At 32.3% G+C, this 18,581-nt stretch overlaps 2 protein-coding genes across 2 annotated transcripts; both read right to left on the bottom strand.

The window, feature by feature from the left end:
* Nucleotides 1-732: 732 nt before the first annotated feature.
* LOC107949109 (probable ubiquitin-conjugating enzyme E2 23) lies at nucleotides 733-7,359 on the bottom strand. The gene is given in 9 exon segments (XM_016883828.2): nucleotides 733-1,409; nucleotides 1,487-1,798; nucleotides 1,903-2,042; nucleotides 2,133-2,202; nucleotides 2,819-3,274; nucleotides 3,718-3,855; nucleotides 4,385-4,428; nucleotides 4,431-6,462; nucleotides 7,178-7,359. Coding segments are annotated over 8 exon segments (3,444 nt in total). The 5' UTR covers nucleotides 7,178-7,359; the 3' UTR covers nucleotides 733-1,157.
* Nucleotides 7,360-14,085: 6,726 nt separating this feature from the next.
* LOC107949110 (monooxygenase 2) lies at nucleotides 14,086-17,699 on the bottom strand. The gene is made up of 5 exons (XM_016883832.2): nucleotides 17,207-17,699; nucleotides 16,980-17,126; nucleotides 16,094-16,313; nucleotides 15,794-16,022; nucleotides 14,086-14,743 (listed from the first exon to the last, which is right to left on the bottom strand). The coding sequence occupies exons 1-5, from the start codon at nucleotides 17,278-17,280 to the stop codon at nucleotides 14,214-14,216; spliced, it is 1,200 nt and encodes a 399-aa protein (XP_016739321.2). The 5' UTR covers nucleotides 17,281-17,699; the 3' UTR covers nucleotides 14,086-14,213.
* Between the last annotated feature and the right edge of the window lie 882 nt (nucleotides 17,700-18,581).

Below are 18,581 nucleotides of genomic sequence, written 5' to 3' on the forward strand. Positions count from 1 at the left end.
AGATTAAAACCGAATTAATCGACCAAACGGATCTAATTCGGTTAATCGATCAATTAACCGATCTAATTCGGTCGAATATCAAAAAATAATTTTTTAAAAGTTCGGTTATCAATTAATTTGGTTCAAAATTGAATAATTAACCAAACTTAACAATTAATAATACAAACTATATGTAATTTAATTCAATAATTCAGATAAATGAACATTATCAATTTATTTTCTTTTGATACATTTTATACTTGTTTTAACAAAAAATATATATATATAAATTTTGGATAACCAAATTAACCGAAATATTTTGATTCCATTAATTTTTCTTAAAAAAATTTCAATTCGGTTAACAATTAAAGAATTAAAAAGTCTGATTAATTCGATTAATACTAATTCGATCGGTTTGAACAACCCTACCACAAATACCGTTTTACAAAATAGTGAAAAAAACAAAAAAAAAAACATCAAACATAAAAAAAAATGTATACATGTAACTGGAAGTGTTGGAAACCTACCAACTTTTCACTGAATCAAATACTAAACCATAAAATTTTAATTATTATTCTTTTCACAATTTTGAGTGTCATATTCATATCTCTGTTCATACTCGTATCCAACACATTCTCATATCCAATCCATCCTAGAAAAAAGATTTTAAGAGTAAAAAGAAATGTAATTGAAAATAAACCATTAACTAAGGTAATATTCATAACAGAGTAGTCCATGAACATAAAATGAGACTTTGAGACAATAGGATACTTTTTTCTTCAATTTAAATCAATTTATCATTTGAAGTCAACAATCAATCCCAAACCCTGACTCTCTTCTCAATCCTATTTCCTAGGGTTCTAAAACAAAATCAGTGAAAAAAACCAAAATTCACTCAAAAAAATGAAGTAAAATAAGAAAAATCAGCACAAGTTTTGAATATTCTAAGTTAGTTAAAAAAAAAATTTTCAAAATGACAGAGAAAAGGAACCCCGTGATTTTTGCTCCAAGGAAGTGCATCCAGCTCCTAATATGTTTATAAGCCTTTTTTTTTTTCAAACAGGAAAGAAGAATGTTTCACCGAAGTTGTATATTTACATTTGAAAATTCCAGCACTGACCTTTGTTTTGCTTTGATGGGGGATATTGAGTTTTTTTAATGTCTTTAGAAACCCGACATTACGACTGCTGGAGATGCTTGAATTCTTGACAATCAGCTCCGATTTCATTAAGTGCTGATAACAGCTTCGGCACAATCTTGCCTAACATCAACTTGAATCCAACTGAATTGGAGTCTGCATTGTTTGCGTCACTAATAGAGGCGTCTTTAGTTAGAGAACCGATTAAGTAGCCTTTCATATATGCATCACAGGCTTTAAGGATGTAATAACCGCGTTGCCTGAAATGCTCTTTGATGAGTTGTTCAAAGTCCTAGATATGATTATGAAGTTAATCATATGCAACAGCAACTCAATAACGAGAACATACTAGTGAAATGGAATAATTACCTTCGGGGGCTTCCGCATTAGATACATCATTGACTTGCAGTTGAGTAAGAAAGTATTCTCGTTGTATGCCAATGAATTTTTCTCTCCTTCGGCTGTCCCAACCTGCTTATCATACCCAGCTTCGTTGAAATATGGCTTAGCATTTAGCACTAACCCTTGCAGTGAAACTAGGACTTGAAGGATGCTTGAAGACGATGGATCCCAAACTTCGTTTCCCTTGCCCGTCCATGTGTTTAGAAGGCTAAGGCACACCTTCCCTTCCTCGTATAAATTAGGATTTAGCCTCCAACCACCCGAATGATAGTACGCTGACTGCAGAAATTAAAATCCGAGTCGGAAAACCCAGTAACATGAATCACTTTCCTATGACATATTAAAGACAATCCAAAAAGTTAAGAGAATCTTAGGGATCTTACCGGTGGCACATCAGGATACTCAGGAGGAAGGTGAAAATCGAAGAAGAAAAGACCATCTTGATAAGGTGTACCATATGCCCCAACTATTACGGCCCTCAAGAGGTCCATCCGATCCTCATATACTCGTACATAGATTCCATCTGTTAAATAGTTACAAGTGCTTAAAACAAAGGTTGATACGGCCAAGGACAAGAAACCTTTTAAATACACCGAGACTATACAATCCTTACCTGGCAGGTTGTTCTGAAGGATGTTCCAATCTTGTTGAACCTTCTTTAGCCACTTCCTTCCAGCATTATTCTGCAAGCATGATTAACATAGAAAGACTCAAAATCTAAGAGACATAACTATACATGTTGTACATTGCAATTACCATTAAGTAATAACACTACACTAGAGCAAAGTTTTATAAAACTGGACCAGTGGTCAAACCGGTCAGACCACCAGTTTTCGGTTTCCGGTTCAACCGCTGGTCCAACAATAATTAAATAAAAATTAAAAAGAATAAAACTGGTTCGTGGGTTTTGCTCTGGTTTTTACCGGTTCTGAGCAGTTCTCTCAGAGACCAATTCAACCCCTTTTTCTGGACCAATATACCAGACCGTTCCTGGTCTGGTCCAGCTCCAATAACATTGCAGTAGAGGTAGTGAACACAAAACCTCAAAAATTTAACATATTAACATATTAGAGTCTCCTCAAGCAACATATCAATACAGATTTCCATACTTGCACTATATATATCGAAGTGGATTTTAAATTGCACAGCCAAATTAATAGAAGGTCCCAATCATACTAAGACAACAAGATAAGTCCACATCCAAAAATTATATTTCATTTTCTTAATGTTATAGCTCAAATCAACAAAGCAAGTTATTAAGTGTCAGTGGCTCAGAGCTAGTATATGAAGGTCATATACCTGACCACTTGCACCAAGAAAATAATGATCTAGAGGATCTTTAGCTGTATCAAACCGCTTGAAACTGCAAGCATTGTCCTCATCAGCTGTTTTAGGATCCAAGTTTTCAATTCTCAAGTTGCTCGAATCTTCCAAAGGAAGTGACTGTTTCTGCACCTCTACTTCAACATGTTCCAGACCTTTTCCACTAACATTTTTCCCACTGGAATTATCAACATTGGACTTCTGCGAGCTAGACTCATAGCTGGAATCTCTGCCCTGAGGTTCATATTCATTTTCTCCTTCGGAATCCAAACCAATTTGATCATTTTTTCGTCTTCCTGAAAACAATCCACTTGCTAGTCTGGTGACAAAATCAAATGCAGCTAAGGGGAGAGATAATGCTTTATTCCTTCCAGAATTATTTTCCATACCCTCTTCTGCTTCTGAAACACTGGCTTTTAGTGGCTCCAGATCCTGAACAACAAATACTCATAGCATTCACTCAATGGAGAACCAAAATAAATGAATTATTAGAATTTAAGATTGCACAATCATATACTGATAATTGTACTAGCATGGTGCATAAAAGCTTTGGTGGTCATATATGTGCAGAAGGCATCTAGATATTTTTTTAACCATCTAATGGTCCTACCAGCACTACAAAGGCAAAAATATATAGTTTTTTCTCCAAACATATGTGGTTAATACGTTAACATTTTTTAATCTCAAAGTTCTATCCCAACCCATCAAGACCAAATCCAGACCATATTCTGGCTCATAAAACTGTGTTTCAGAATGAACAGCTGAGATCAACAACTTTAAAAACCCCTTTTTGGAAAACCTGCTTGCATATAATTGATATGTTGACAGATTTAAATTTATGGACTACCATGCTATTGTTTCAAACAGAAACAAACCTCTTGAGCATTCTCAAGAGCATCCATCTCATCATCATTAACAGTTTCCCAACTAGCAGCATCATCACTTACTTCACTCCCAGCAGCAATTGATTCATCATCATCTCGGCCAACAACACAAATTGCTTGAGGTCCAACCTAAAAAAAATTAAAGATCAATTTGTCAAAACAATAACTATGCTCCTCCACAAGGGATCAAGTAAACAGTATGAAATAATTATCAGTAATCATCACACGATAGAACAGACACTTAATTAAGATATTCCTAAAATAAGCAGGTAAAAATAGTTTATAAGCAAAGGAAGATAAATTTACTGATTATGATAATCTAAAAATATCACCAGAAACCTTCTCTAAGGTTATAATGCTCATATTTAGCCTCCTTGGGATGTATGTGAGAGGATTAATACTTACATAAAGAATAAACTAGTCAAGAACAAAACAAAGAGCAGCTTCTTTCATCCCTACCAAAATGACAATATCCATTGAGATAAAAGAGCCTCTAACATTTTAAGTCAGCCAATTGATAGGAAGAGAGGTTACCACTGTAATAAATATAAGAAAACCAACTGAAAAAAGATACAAAGTTTAGACTTCAGAAGCCAAAGACAACTCAAAGGAGAAAGAAAATAAAATATTAGTTCACAGAATAAGGCATCAAGTTTACCGTTGAAACCATCCCATCAGCCCATGTAACCTCAATATCACCATTTTCAGGCCAGTTATGTTCCCAACCCAAGAGAGATCTGTGAAGTCCATGGAAGCTTCATTAAGCGGGGCACCTTCTACTTTGTTACTTCCTGAGTGCTTTTGGAAGTCCAGTTTCACCTCCTTTGATCCATCTTCCTGCTTTGGTTCCTTAAGGGAGCCTTCTTCAGAAGCAGATTGAATGGGAAAAGAAGCTGGAGGTAATCGAACTACTACATCACCATAACAGTAATCATAATCTGGATGTCCTTCCAGCTCGTACACACTTACAATTTCCTCCTTGTCAAACTCACGAGGGTCCTCTGCCCTGGTTACTGGCTTCAACCACTTTACACAAGCTGTCCGTTCCTTTGCATTAACACTTTTGACCACCCCAACACGCCTGGGTTCATATGCATCATCACCATCATCAGAGGTTTTCTCCACCACATACTGCTCTGCAACAAATTCATGATCACCAGGAGTTTCAATTGGGACCAACTTTGTTGCATCCACTCCACGTTCCACTGTTCCATCCTGCCATGCGACATCAACCCTTGTTCTACTATTGACAATTAAAAGAGCCCTTTCAAAATTATCCCCTTTCTTTTTTGCTTTCTTGTCTTTCCTAATCACAACTTTACGGACTTTCTTGCGGTGAAGAGGCCAATGCTCATGGACAGTCTCCTTTGAAACTGATAATGAACTGCTACAAGAGCTAGATTCAAATGAGACTTTATTTTCAACATTTCCATTGTCTTTAGTTTCAACAATTGCATTGTTTTCATCAGGTGTAGGCATTTCATCAAGATCCATGGATTCAGTATTATCATTTGGTTCATCAGGAGTAACCTCTTCTGAATCACATTCATGATTTCTCCCATTTCTCATGGAGCCATTAAGTTGCAGGTTAGAAAAACCCTTGTCCAAAGGAATGGATTGCAATGAAGTTGGAAGAAGACACCAATCACCCACTTGCCAATTCGCATGTGTAAAACAAGACAACAGTCTTAGATTCTTTGGATTCTGTTCTTCAGCTGGTGCAGTGGAAGAATCAGGCCCATAGCCAGCAGAGGCTATCCAGTAAATAAACACAGATCCGGCTGTAACTTTAGTTACTGTACCTTCCAACCGGTTTGGCTTCCATAAACCAGATAACCACCTAGAATTCTTGAAAACAGACGAAGAGCTTGCCTTTACACGCTGGCCAGGATAATATGGAAAATTACTATCATCTTCAAGGGTATTCCTAGTAGTTGGTTTGAGACGCAATGGTTCAGCCCTCATAACTTTGCACTCAGAGCCATCATCAAACAACACGTTGACATTATCTAAAACGTCATCTATTCTACCTAGCCAAGGACCAAGGACCACATAATCACCCACAGCAAAATCCCTCACACGTTGCAAATCTCTAGTGGAGATATCTTTTATAGTAGATCCATCAGGAGCTAACAGATCGATAGAGATATTGACATCCACCACAACACCCACCTGCCCAGTTGAATTTGAAGCAGCAGCTACATAATCACCATGCAAGAAACCCCGATCAACAACAGTTACATTCTTAATACTCTGAACAGGTTCAGTATCATCCATCCACAGTACCCGAATTTGATCAGCTTGAAGATCACCACACTTATAATCGCGGTCACCTTTGTTCCCCTCACCATTTACATTAGCATTGCTATTGGCATCAACATCACCGCTTTCATCTTCACCGTCCTCATTATCTTTATCTTCATCTTCATCGTCTTCATCATCAGTTATGCTTCCATCTGAATCGGAGTCACCAGCAACTTCACTCACAATCCCAATCGAACCATTTATATTACTCCTGACAACATCTTGTCGATAAATGTAAGGAACACTATGTGAGTTACCAGAAGCCTCATTTTGTTTACCAACTCCAACATTAGTTGGGTTATTTACATTTTGATCATTGACAGACCCATTTGTTGTAGAATCACCCTTACTCAAAGTGTTACTTTCATGCAAACTTGTAGTGGTAGATTCATTAGTCTCAAAAGCAGATAAGTCTTGCTGCTTCATCTCCATCTGAGAATACATGCAAACATTGTTAAACCATCAATTAGCACAATTCCAAAGCAAGTTTCAACCTATCAAGCATTTCATTCTTATTTCCAAGCCATTTGCTCAACAAATCATCTAAGGTTTTGCAGTACTTTTTTCTTCTTAACCTTACCAACAAAACGCCACACCTAGCTCAACATAAACAGACAAGGTTTCCATGATTGATTATTGCATATCGGCAAATAAAATTCCACAACACTCTTAAACCAGTTCCTTGCAAAATATCTATACATTTTAAACTAACATTCAGCTCTTTCTCTTCCGATTAAAATCAAAGCATATAATTTCACCTAAAATCGCTTCTAACCTTTCAATATCCTATTCCAAACACAAATAAAACATGCTCCAAATCATTCCAGAAACAAACATCATCTATTCAATCGCAATAAGAAAAAAGATTATTAAATTAAATGCCGAAACAAAATATAAATATTCTCAGATTCTAATAAAGATAAAAAAAAAGTTCTCCAAAAACAGCTCAAAATTTAATCTAGACAACAAATAATCAAATTTATTTTTTAAATAATAGCAGGTAGATCAAATCCACACTAAACCATCTCATTCCATTAAAAATCATACAAAATAAGGAAATGAAAAATACTGGTTCAGCTTTCATCGGTAATTAATCGGCAGATGTCAAAAAGAAAAAGATGATCTAAAATGAATTTTTTTTCTTTACCTGATGAAAATCGGCGATTATTATGAATAGCGAGAGCGAGCAAGCGAGCGAGCGAGAGAGAGAAATAGAACCAGAGGAGCTGTTCTTATTTGTGGGTCTGTTGTTGTAAAATGTTAAATTGATTTTGTATTGAAAAGGAAAAAAGAAAAAGAAAATAAAGAAAAATTGGAGAAAATTAATAAACGCTAATTTGAAAAAGCGTTAAAACTCTTTGAAGCGGTGTGTAGGGGTAGATTTGTAAATTAAGTTTTGTTGTTTGTCTCGTGTGTTTGGATGTTTTTGGGCCATTATGGATCCAATAATCTTGAAATTTCATCCCGGCCGTTGGATTTGCTAATTTTTATAAATATATTAAATTTTTTAGGGTAAATTGCATCCAAGGTCATTAAATTGTTTATAAGTTTATGTTTTGGTCTCACTCAACTTCAAAAAGTTACAAAATAGTCACTAAACTATTCAAAAGCGTCAAAAGTTTTTGTTTCAGTCACTAAGTAGTTAAGTTTTTTTTTAATTTGACTAATGAGCTCTGAACAACAATCAGTACCCATCAACAAGTAAAAGAACATATTTTAGATCCAAGTCGATTTGGCAGTCAATGTTAAAAATCAGAGAAGAAACTTACTTGAATTTTGATTTTTAGATTCGTGACGTTCAAAGTTGTTTCATGAAATAAAAAACTAAATTGTAGAAGAATAGGGAAATGAGAGCTTTCAATTGGTGCAAGCGGTGCGTGTTGGAAAAAATCTGATTTAAAAACGATTTTTTGTCATAGCAAAAAATTAAAAAATTAAAAATCGAACAAATTTGTGATATTTATAACAATAAACTTTTACTGAAAAGTACTTGTGTTTTGTGTGAGACAAAGCCTACACGTTCCCAACTTTCAATCAAACGGCCCTCTCCTCTATTCTCATATCACGAATCACTTCGAGTATGAGCTCGAACAATTTCGAATCAAACATAGAACCAAAAAAAAAAGTCCTTATTTTTAGTAGGAAAGTAATTATCTCTTAATAGAAACCGGTCAAATTGTTATTCCTATAAAATAAAATTTATACTTAAAAATAAATTCTAACTATTTTCGGGTAAAATAACAATATTGAAAACTCATGTGTAAATAGCTCTACCAATGTTATCTATTTATAATGACAGATAGAAGAATTCTAGTTGAATTAGTAGAATACAAATAATACTTATTAGATAGAAAAACAAGTCTCCTAGTTCTACTGGGAGAGAGGAGGTAGTATTGATCTCTATGTATTGGGTCCAATTATATATGCTTCCTAAACTTTTAGCTCAGCACTTTATAATTTAATTCAACCTACTACATGTTTTTCTATTTCCAAAAATAAATATTATTTATTAAATTAATTTAGATGGACTAAGTTTCTAATTAAATAATTTTCTCAACTAAATTCTAATTCCATTAAAATCATAACAACTTTATCGTAAATGAATTTATGAGAAAATATATTTAATTTCTACATTCAACGAATTCACAATGTCCAATTAATTTAATTTAATTTTTGAACTTTAATTATTTACTTAAATAATAATTCGAAAATCTTAAATTAATTTTCAGGTCATTTCCACACTTAGTGAGAAACCGCGTTCATTTTTTAACATAACTCATTTTTTTAACTTTATCATTTCTATCAATTTTTGTTCATTTGATTCTATATGCAATTCATTTCTGGTATCAACGAGCTAGCGGAGGGATGGACTGAACATGTGTAATTAGAGCTTACATGATTTATAGTTAAGTTCCAGTTTTTTGCATATTAATTATAAACTCATTTAGTCATGAAGTCATTCCACTATGGTATTGTGACTAAACTCTTCCCAATTATATACGATTACAAAAGTTACTTAATCAGTGCTAGTCTAATGACCTTGTCATAAGCGTGTTATCCTTATAGGATATCCTTAACCTCTTTGAGATAAATTCGTTCTCCCAATATGATCCTATTTTGTCTTATGGTGACAATTACATCTTCCTTTTTGAAAATTTAATTACTATCAAATAGTAATTAAGTCATTTATCACAAAGACAAACTACTCGTGGCCACATTTATTTTTCATCTATTATGTAATGCCAATGAGATGATATCATTTATTCATTTTCTGGGCTATGAATTCCAATATTGTGAATGATGCTATATATTGCAAAAGTCATATATCCAATACACCAGTTTCTGGTTCCTTATCTATTTGAACTCAGGCTTTTACTTACATCAACGTATACAAGTCACGCATATATAGTCTATCATCCATTCAGAATTAAGATATGTCAAACTATGAATGTCACAAGTGGATAAATCCATAAACGGATTCAAGATCTATTCTACTTAAGTCGTATCTAATGTACTGTTAATCTAGTCAGTCACATCTATGTCTTTATTTTTTGGGAGTCATTCACTCTAATGTTTAAGGTAAAGCATCTTCCCAATTGGACTTGGTAGATGGCATATTAATCTTTCGATCGATTTTTTCATTTCTGATTAGACTAAGAACATGTTTAGGTTCATCTACTAATATAAGTTGTCTTTTCGCATTACAATTCAACCACGTAATACCACTTAATATTAGTTAAACGTTGTATAACCAATGAGCCAATGTTTGCTTTCATTTTGCTTTGCGTGCAAAGACCATTGAGGATAATATACAAGGGTATTAATATAATTTATGAATATTTTTATTAAACCAATTTATTTGAAAAATACAAGTGTACATAGATGAAAATACTACACTTGTAGCACCAGATCTAACAGTGCGAATAGAGAAGCCATACAATAGTAACTTTTACAACCCAATGACTTAAATGAAAACTTTTGAATAATTAAATGGCCTTAAGGTTTTAGGTTCGAGTCTCACCTTATGTAAATGTGTGGGTTCTCTTAGATTTATTCTAGTTAGTTTGAATTAAGATGGTTACTATTTATTCAATTCAATCCTTTTAATAGTTGATTCTACTGAAACAATTGTATCTTCAAAAAAAATTAGGCTTTTATTGTTGCTCGACTTCAAAGCAAGGGAAAACTCACGTTGATAACTTTGGTGAACGAACATCGAGGTGAAAGATCACCTTAATGCAAAAGAGTCTCGGCCTAGGATCTCACTCTTCATGGGAATAGATACTTCGATGAGACTTGAAGTAGAAGTAGTGAAGCTCAAGTAACATTAAAAGCAATGATCCAACAAGCCTTAGATGGCACGTTAGGTAGAGAAAGGCTACTAAATGGAGGAGGCAAAGACTTCTATTATGGAGAAGGAAGGAGAGCTACAATAACTCAAGCAAATCCACCTATGAGGAGGAAGAGAAGCTCCATTGAAGATGGAAAAAACCCCACCATTAAAGACCATGATAGTCCAAGAAAAGGGAAAATGAGAAAACCTCATAAAAAACTCGAAAGGAAAACAAAAAGAAAAAGGAGGATGGTGGGAAAGAGATGGCTTGAGAAACAGGCGGAGAAGAGTTTATGCGATAGCTAATCTAGTGGTTAACTACACTCAACTTGAACAAAGAGTTTGGAAACTTTGAAAAAAGAGGGGGCAAAAGAAGAGATGGGAAAATATGAAAAAGGTTTTCTTTTTCTAGTCAAAATTAGGGATTCACCATTGTCAACAATAATTAATCCCCTTGCTATAGGTGCTCTTCGAAGAGGAAAATGACTGACTACGAAATGTGCTCCATTCCCATGGATGGGAATCAAACCTTAGACCACATGATCAAGGGATGAGGTGAGCAACCACCACACCATACCCTCGTTAATAAATTATTTTTTCAAGTACATGGGAATATTATTGTAAATAAGATTGATAAAATAATCATCAAATTATGATGGTGACCCCTTTATTATATGCTTAAATTTGAGACTTAGTTCCTATACTTATAATTTAACATAATTGATCATTTACTTTTATAATATCATTAATAATGGTTTTAGCAATTCTGATTAAAATGATAATGTGATTTAAAAAAAAACACTTATTCTAACTCATAATGTTGACATAAGTTTTTTTATGTGTTGGGAAAAAATATTCTTTTAAAAAATCCACATTAACATGTTAATCATAATAGTTAATAAGATTAATTGTTTGACATAACTAATAACATTAAAAATAATAATTATGTAAATTAAAATATATGAAACTAAATCTCAAATTTAGTATAATAATTAGACTTGTCTATGGGTCCGGCCGCCCAAAAGTCCGTTCGAAAAGTAGGAGGATTTAGGTAAAAATATAGGCCCGAAAAATAGCCTTGAGCAAAAAGATAAGGCCCATTTAGAAAACAGGTCAAGCCTAGAGTAAGGATTTTTTGGCACGAGCTCGGCTTGACTCAACCTGAATTTAAAAAATAAAAAAATATTGTTGTTTCATTTTTTTAATTGTTTTGTTGCTATTTTCTTGTTATTTTCTCACTATTTTGCTACAGTTTCACTATTATGTTGCTATTATTTTATTGTTATTGTTTGGATATCGTATAACTCTTGTTTTATTGTTAATTTTATTACTAGTTTAGAGGTATAAATATGTTCAATCTGTTGGGAAACATTTATTTTAATGTTTTTAATATTTTTGATATACTATATTTAAAAAAAATCATATAAAAAAAGCTAATACAGGTTGGCCGAGCTAAGCTCAGACAAACTTATAAGCCCATTTTTTGAGTCTGTCCAAGCTCAGCGAGCAGGCCTAAGATTTTGGGTCGAACCCAGCCCGAATCCGACACAACCTGGCCCATGAACATCTCTAATAATAATGAATTTGACTTAATTTTAAAGGGTTTTTAAAAAAATCGAGTTTATTATAGTTTTTTTCCTAATTGTAACTATTTGTAAATATATTTTAGTTAGAATTTTAAATTTTTATTAAACTTTTTATCATATGAATTTGATTTAGTTGATAGGCATAGTGCTAAAATTCAAATTAAGTTCTAAGTTTAAGCAAAAATCAAGTGGAAAATATTTGGAGGAATATATACTCTTGAAAAGGAATATATAATGACATTTTGTTATTCTTTTTTATGTGTCAAAAGATACATAATATTAAAATCTGTGCAATATCTTAATTTGGAGGTTTTTATTAAAGAAAGGGATAGCTTTATTGGGAGATTTTGTTTTATTAGGAAGGCAAGGTAGCCTTTGTTTGCAAGGAAATACTTTAAAGAACCTAATCAATTTTAGGTTTTAAAGGCAAGAATAAATTTTATTTTATATTTTATTTTAAGATAATAAATTTTGTATCATTTAATTAGTTTTTATATAAATTATATAATACTTGATTAAGAGTAATTTACAATCTAAATCACTAAATTTAATTTCAATTTTCACATATACCACGAAACTTTAATTTAATTAAATTACATCCTTATACTTTTATTATTAACAAAGTAAGTCACTTATATATGGAGGTGTTCATAAGCCGGATCGGATTGGGCTTAAACATGATATTAACATACTTTATATTTGTAGAAGTTAGGCTCCGCCGAAATATTGGCTTAAAATTTTGTTTAAATTTGCAAAAAAACAAACCCAATCCCATTTTAGGCCCGCCCATATTATTTTAATTTTTAATAATTTTATACATTTTTATTTATTGAAAATTTTAACATTATTTTAATGTTTGTATTATATATTTAGTATAAGTTTTTTTTAACATGTTCTAAATTACATAACATATATAAAAATAACATAATATAAAATATTATAAACTTAAAAATGAGTCGTATTGGGTTGGGCTTGGGCCTTGACTATTCAAGTCTGAGCTCAACTCATATTTTAAATGGACTTTTTAATCTTCGGATTTGGACGAATAACCCGACCCATGAATAAATCTACTTATATAACTTTATCTTGTTCATTAAAGACATAAAAAGCAAACCTTCAAAATGTTGTTCTAAGCAATGAAACTTTAGCTCTAGCCTCTTCAAGTTGTTTCTTGGCATCATCCGCTTCCTCTTTCAAAGCTCATTCTTTGAACTTCTTCGGTCAACCTTCAAAAAACTCCAAAGCCAAACTTATCAGAGTCCTAACGACTTTAATCACCGCAATTGGTGCATTGCTATGAACCTCCTCGATCACCATATCAAATTTCGTCTTCTCTCTTATGGCAGCGGATCTCCCGTCAGCAGCCCGAGGGCCGTTGCTTGAACAACCATAGCACCGCTATTAACTCACTTTATGATTACCTAAGTCCCGCTAGAGATATAGACATAAAATTTTGTTTAATCTTACCTATATTTCTAAATAGTTAATATAAACTAATTTTAGATCCAATTATATATTTTTTAAAAATTTTAAAAATATTTTATTGTTTTTAATTTAATATTTAATTATTATATAGTTCCATTTATTAAAATTTTATAAATAGACATCTCAACTTTTTTTATATTTATATTATAGTATGATATATTATTATAAATTTAATTTCTATGTGTAATAAATTATATAATATATATTAACATAATATAATTTTAACGCAAACCCTCTCAAATTTTGGATGGGTCTTAGGCCTTAGGCAAGTAGTCCGACATATGAACATGTCTAGTCTCGAGTTCGATCATTGAACAATCTCTGCCCAAAATTCCTATAAAAAATTATTTTTTTTAAAGTTTTCATAATCGAATTGGTGATTGAATCAATCAAACCATTGATTCACCGGTCCGATTGATTCGATTAAAGATCATTAAAAAATCATAATAAATAGAAAAAAATTTAACAGCATATTCAACCGCTTTTTAACTCGATTCAATCAGTCTGTTCTGGTTCACAGGCTAATCAACCCAACCTCTTATTTTTAACCGATACACTAATTAATTTGTAGTCTAGTCGGTCCGACAGACCCACCGGTCCAATTTAGGTCCGGAAACCATGTATTTTTCTTGAAGGTAAAACAATCCAAAATCAATTGAAAGAAGCTTTCATTCAAAGAGAAAATATAACCAAACCAGTTGGACACAAAAACCGAACTACAAAGCAAACTCAAACAAGCAACAACACAAGACTTACATCAAAACCTATATACATTAACATCAAAGCTTACCACAATCAAAACCAGCCTTCCTTAACAACAACCCAGCTAAAAATCCCAACAAAAACTTATCCCTCAAATACCTAATCATCTTCCCATCATTTCGCAATACAAAACCCACCATGAAAGCAGTAGTAACCAAATCAAAGCTTCTCCATCTTCTTTCTTGATCATATTTCTTCAACCCCATTTCAATCCTCTTATATTCTTCATCATCATCCTCAGCCCCTGGTTTCAACAAGGCTTCACCTAGGCATCTGGCGAGAGTAACACCATCTTCCATGGCTGAACACGCACCTTGGCCGAGGTCTGGGGTCATGGGATGAAGAGCATCACCGGCTACACAAACGTTGCCTTTGCTGATATTTCCCCACAGAAGCAGCTCCAGTGGTTTCCTATACCTTAATGGAGATGATATAATGCATTCTAGCGAAGTGTTTTCGATGACTGATTTCATCTCATCTGATGCATCTTTAAGCTCGTTTGCTACGAATTGTTTCAGCTTAATTGGGTCTTCTTCCATTCCTTCTTCTGCATAAGTTAAAACCAAAGGTTAATATAATTTTTAGTCCATTTTGGTATTTTTGAACTCCACGTTTTTCCACATTTTTCGATGAACACTTTGAAATTACTATCATATCGTTAGATGTGGAAAATGAATAGGTTAAGCAGCCTTGGTTCGAGCTATTTCCAAAATTGGATTATTTTAAACTTAAATAATCTCAGGTTGGGATCAGCTCGAGTTTTATTAAGCTTAAAATTTTCATTGACTCAAAACTTTCGAATTTCAAGCACTTTTGGATTTGGATTTTTTTAGTTTCAGGCTCAAGTTTTCTAATTAGATTCCGATCTTTTACGAGCTCAAAATTTTTTATACTTGGATTTTCTCAAGCTCAAATCATTATAGTTTAGATTTTCTCAGAATCAAATCATTACAAGCTTGAATTGACATGAGTAATTTTTCGAGCTTAGGTTTGATTCACTAGCTTTACACATAAACAAAAATTTACATTTGTCAAGTTTTAAGGTTAAAATGAATTTAGTTATCAAGTTAAATACTAAAATGAGAACAAAAAATGTACTAAAATAGATCTAATTGTCAAATTAATGGACAAAAAGTTATATTAACCCTAAAATCAATAACAATAGAAATTTAGAAGTCCATCTATTATAGGAACTTGATCAAATTAGACGTTTTACTATTAAATAGATCAATTTAGTCCTATATTATTAAAAAGAATCAAATAATGCCAAATTCGAATAGAGCTAACATTTACTGTTTAACAAAGAATATTTTTAAAATTTTTATGGTTATATAAATGAAATCTTTTATTTGAAATCAAACTACAATTAAAAAAAAATTCAAGACTTATATAGTAAATGTTATCTTTTTTACAAAATAAACTTATCTAATTTATTTTTGTGGTACAAGATTTGATCCACTTAATATTAAAGGGATTAATTTGATCCAGTCCCTATAATACAGGTATATAGAAGATACTTTAACTGAAATTTAGCATTGGAATTACAATTTTATTATATATGCAATTTCAAGCAGGGTTTTCAAAGGTTAAAGGTTACCTTTAGTGGCTGGAATCCAAGTAAAAAACCAAAAAACATTCTCATCATCACAAGGTAAGAACCCTAATCGACCAACTTTGCCAATCAACTGCTTGAATTTGTGTTCAAATCCGTGGCCGCTTCTAAAATGCGCATTGCCTCTAACCGCCGATCGACCTGCGAAAGCAGGCTTTTGTAAACCAAGCCATTTTGCCACCACTGAGTTCACTCCATCGCACCCTATCAACACCTGTTCTTTCACAATAAACATTATTAGCCACTCTCAAACAAACAATCGTATGAATTAAGTGGATTTTTAACCTTGGTTTTGAGGATGGTTCCATCAGCAAGATGGAGTCGTTTAAAGTGGCCTTCAGATTCGTCAATGGAAACCACTTTAGAAGAGAACCTTATGGTTCCATTGGGAACATCTTTTGCTAATGTTTCCAACAATAATCTCCGTTGAAGACAGCGTACTTCGAGACCCTTATATGGTGCCTCTGATGGCGGTTTGTCTGAGAACGTTGAAGCAATAACCATGCTGCAAGTTGATGATTCGGGTTTAACCAAGCTTAGTTTATAGCAAAAACTAAAAGGTTTATTACGATTTGGCTCCTCAAGTATACCCATTTTCCCATTTTGGTATTTAATTTTTTTTGGCTCAATTTGATACTTAAAAGTATGTATTTGTTACTTTTTTTTAATCTATTTTTTAACAAATCTTTAAATTAGTTAATAGAAAAAGAGAAATTATTTTATGAACCTTTCCTACCATATCATCTATAGTCTTTTTTCAACTATTTAATGACTTTTTAGCAATTTTTTTCCATGCCATTGACACATAATTTTGGTAATTTTTTATCCTAAACCCAGATCCTCAAACTCTGGCCCTTAAATCTAAACCCTAAATTTTAAATCTCAAATTTAAACCCTAAACTTAAACCCTAAATCTAAATTTTAAATTTCTATATTTTCATGTTACGTAAATTATATGTGAGTTCTATCCATATTTATTACAATTTAGGTCTGAACATATATGTATTCTGTCTAAATTTATTTTTATATAAATTTATATATATTTAGATTATTAATCTAATCTTACTTTATAATAGTTAATTTTATTATAATTATTTAGACATATTATTTGTAGTAACTCAAAAAAAAAAAAAGAGATATTTTAAGAGAAGGATCGGGGTAGTTAAATTGCCTTGTGATGAGGTGATGTTGACAGCGTAGAGATTCACCGATACCAATAGCATCCAACGCTTTCCATGCATTGCTCCACGTCGTGAATGCAAACCCAGTGATCCTCAGTTTGTCCGATGATTCCAACACTAAACTACGAATTCCCAGCCTGCAAATCAAATTATTTCAAACATTCAATCACTTTAAATTATATATAAAAATCATCATCATAATAATAATTTCATTTACCTATGGAGACCCAAAGATGTGGTGAGACCAGCAATTCCAGCCCCCACAATTACAACATCTTCAACAATTTCCATCTTTTGACACTTTGGGTTGCTCTTAATTCTTGAACTGTAATTTGGGTCAGAAGATACTTCTATATGTGTATATATATATATTGAAATGTGAATGAAAGAATATGATATAATGGTGTCAGCACATATGTAATACTGAATCCAGGTTCAGTTAATACTTAATAGAATAATCAGATACTTTGTCTGATCGGAGAGTGCGTGGACGACTGACGTTGGATTAAACGTTGTCATTGTAATAATTAATCCTAGTGCTTGTTGTTTTCCACTTTTTTTTTTCCTTGTGTGTGTTTCTTAGTGACATTTTACCGAACAGGTAGCGGGTCGTTTGTCGCACTGGATAAAAAGCTTTTAACCTCTTTTCCCCTTGGCAGGAGCCGCCGGTACCTGATCACAATAAACATTATTGTCAATTTCAAGTACCATACTGAAAAAAATTATTTGCATATCTATAAATATAGTATTTTATTAGATACTTTTAAAATTATTTAATATATTTAAAAATTATGTATGAATTTGAAATAGAATATGAAATGCTAGATTATGTCACACTCGATGATGTGATTTAAAGAAAATTATGTAGGGGTGAAACTAGAAAATTTTTTTAAGGGGGTGTGAAATAAAATTTTAATTTTTAATAGTTTATATCTTTATAATTTTTAAAGGATTAAATTAAATTATTATAATTTTAGGGGGCAAAGTGTAATTTTACATTTACTAATTTAAAATTTAAAAATTTTTTAAAGGGCCAAAACAATAATTTTCTATTTTAAAGGGTCGAGGCCACGCCAACTCTCGGATTCGCCTCTGAAATTATGGTGCAAATATATTTAAAAATATATGTTTTTAAATGAGATTTTGATTGAAACGGTGAAGGTATGATATTGAATACTACGATGCTTTAGGTTCAAATATCATTATGGTTATTTTCCTAGATTTTACATAAAAATATAAAATGATAAAAATACTTTCACAGTAATGTTTATTACTTTATAAAAGAACTAATTTTTCGATAATTACTCACTTGAGTTGAGATCCAATTAATAGATGACATCAATTCAATGAATTATCGAAGTTATATTTGTAAATGATTTAGGTCAAATTTTATAAAAAAATCCTTGTATTTTTCATTTTATGCATATTTAGTCTCTCTAATATAATTTAATGGGTGAAACCATTTTTTTATGCTTGAATTTGTTTTAGTCCAAATTAATCTCCGAATTTGATAATTCTCCTAACATTTGGGCTTGAACTAGCTAATTATTGATAATTGTTTTCCCACTAAGACTTAAACTCTTTTTTTAAGA

This window comes from Gossypium hirsutum, chromosome A04 (assembly GCF_007990345.1).
Source record: "Gossypium hirsutum isolate 1008001.06 chromosome A04, Gossypium_hirsutum_v2.1, whole genome shotgun sequence".
In the NCBI taxonomy this organism is placed as follows: domain Eukaryota; kingdom Viridiplantae; phylum Streptophyta; class Magnoliopsida; order Malvales; family Malvaceae; genus Gossypium; species Gossypium hirsutum.

Bases quoted from the DNA above. Each gene is read 5' to 3' on its own strand.
- LOC107949110 (XM_016883832.2), bottom strand. From the start codon at position 17,280: ATGGAAATTGTTGAAGATGTTGTAATTGTGGGGGCTGGAATTGCTGGT. The intron at 16,023-16,093 runs GTTAAAAATCCA...GTGAAAGAACAG, and splicing joins GAACCATCCTCAAAACCAAG to GTGTTGATAGGGTGCGATGG. The intron at 14,744-15,793 runs GTAACCTTTAAC...TAACTTATGCAG, and splicing joins TTGGATTCCAGCCACTAAAG to AAGAAGGAATGGAAGAAGAC.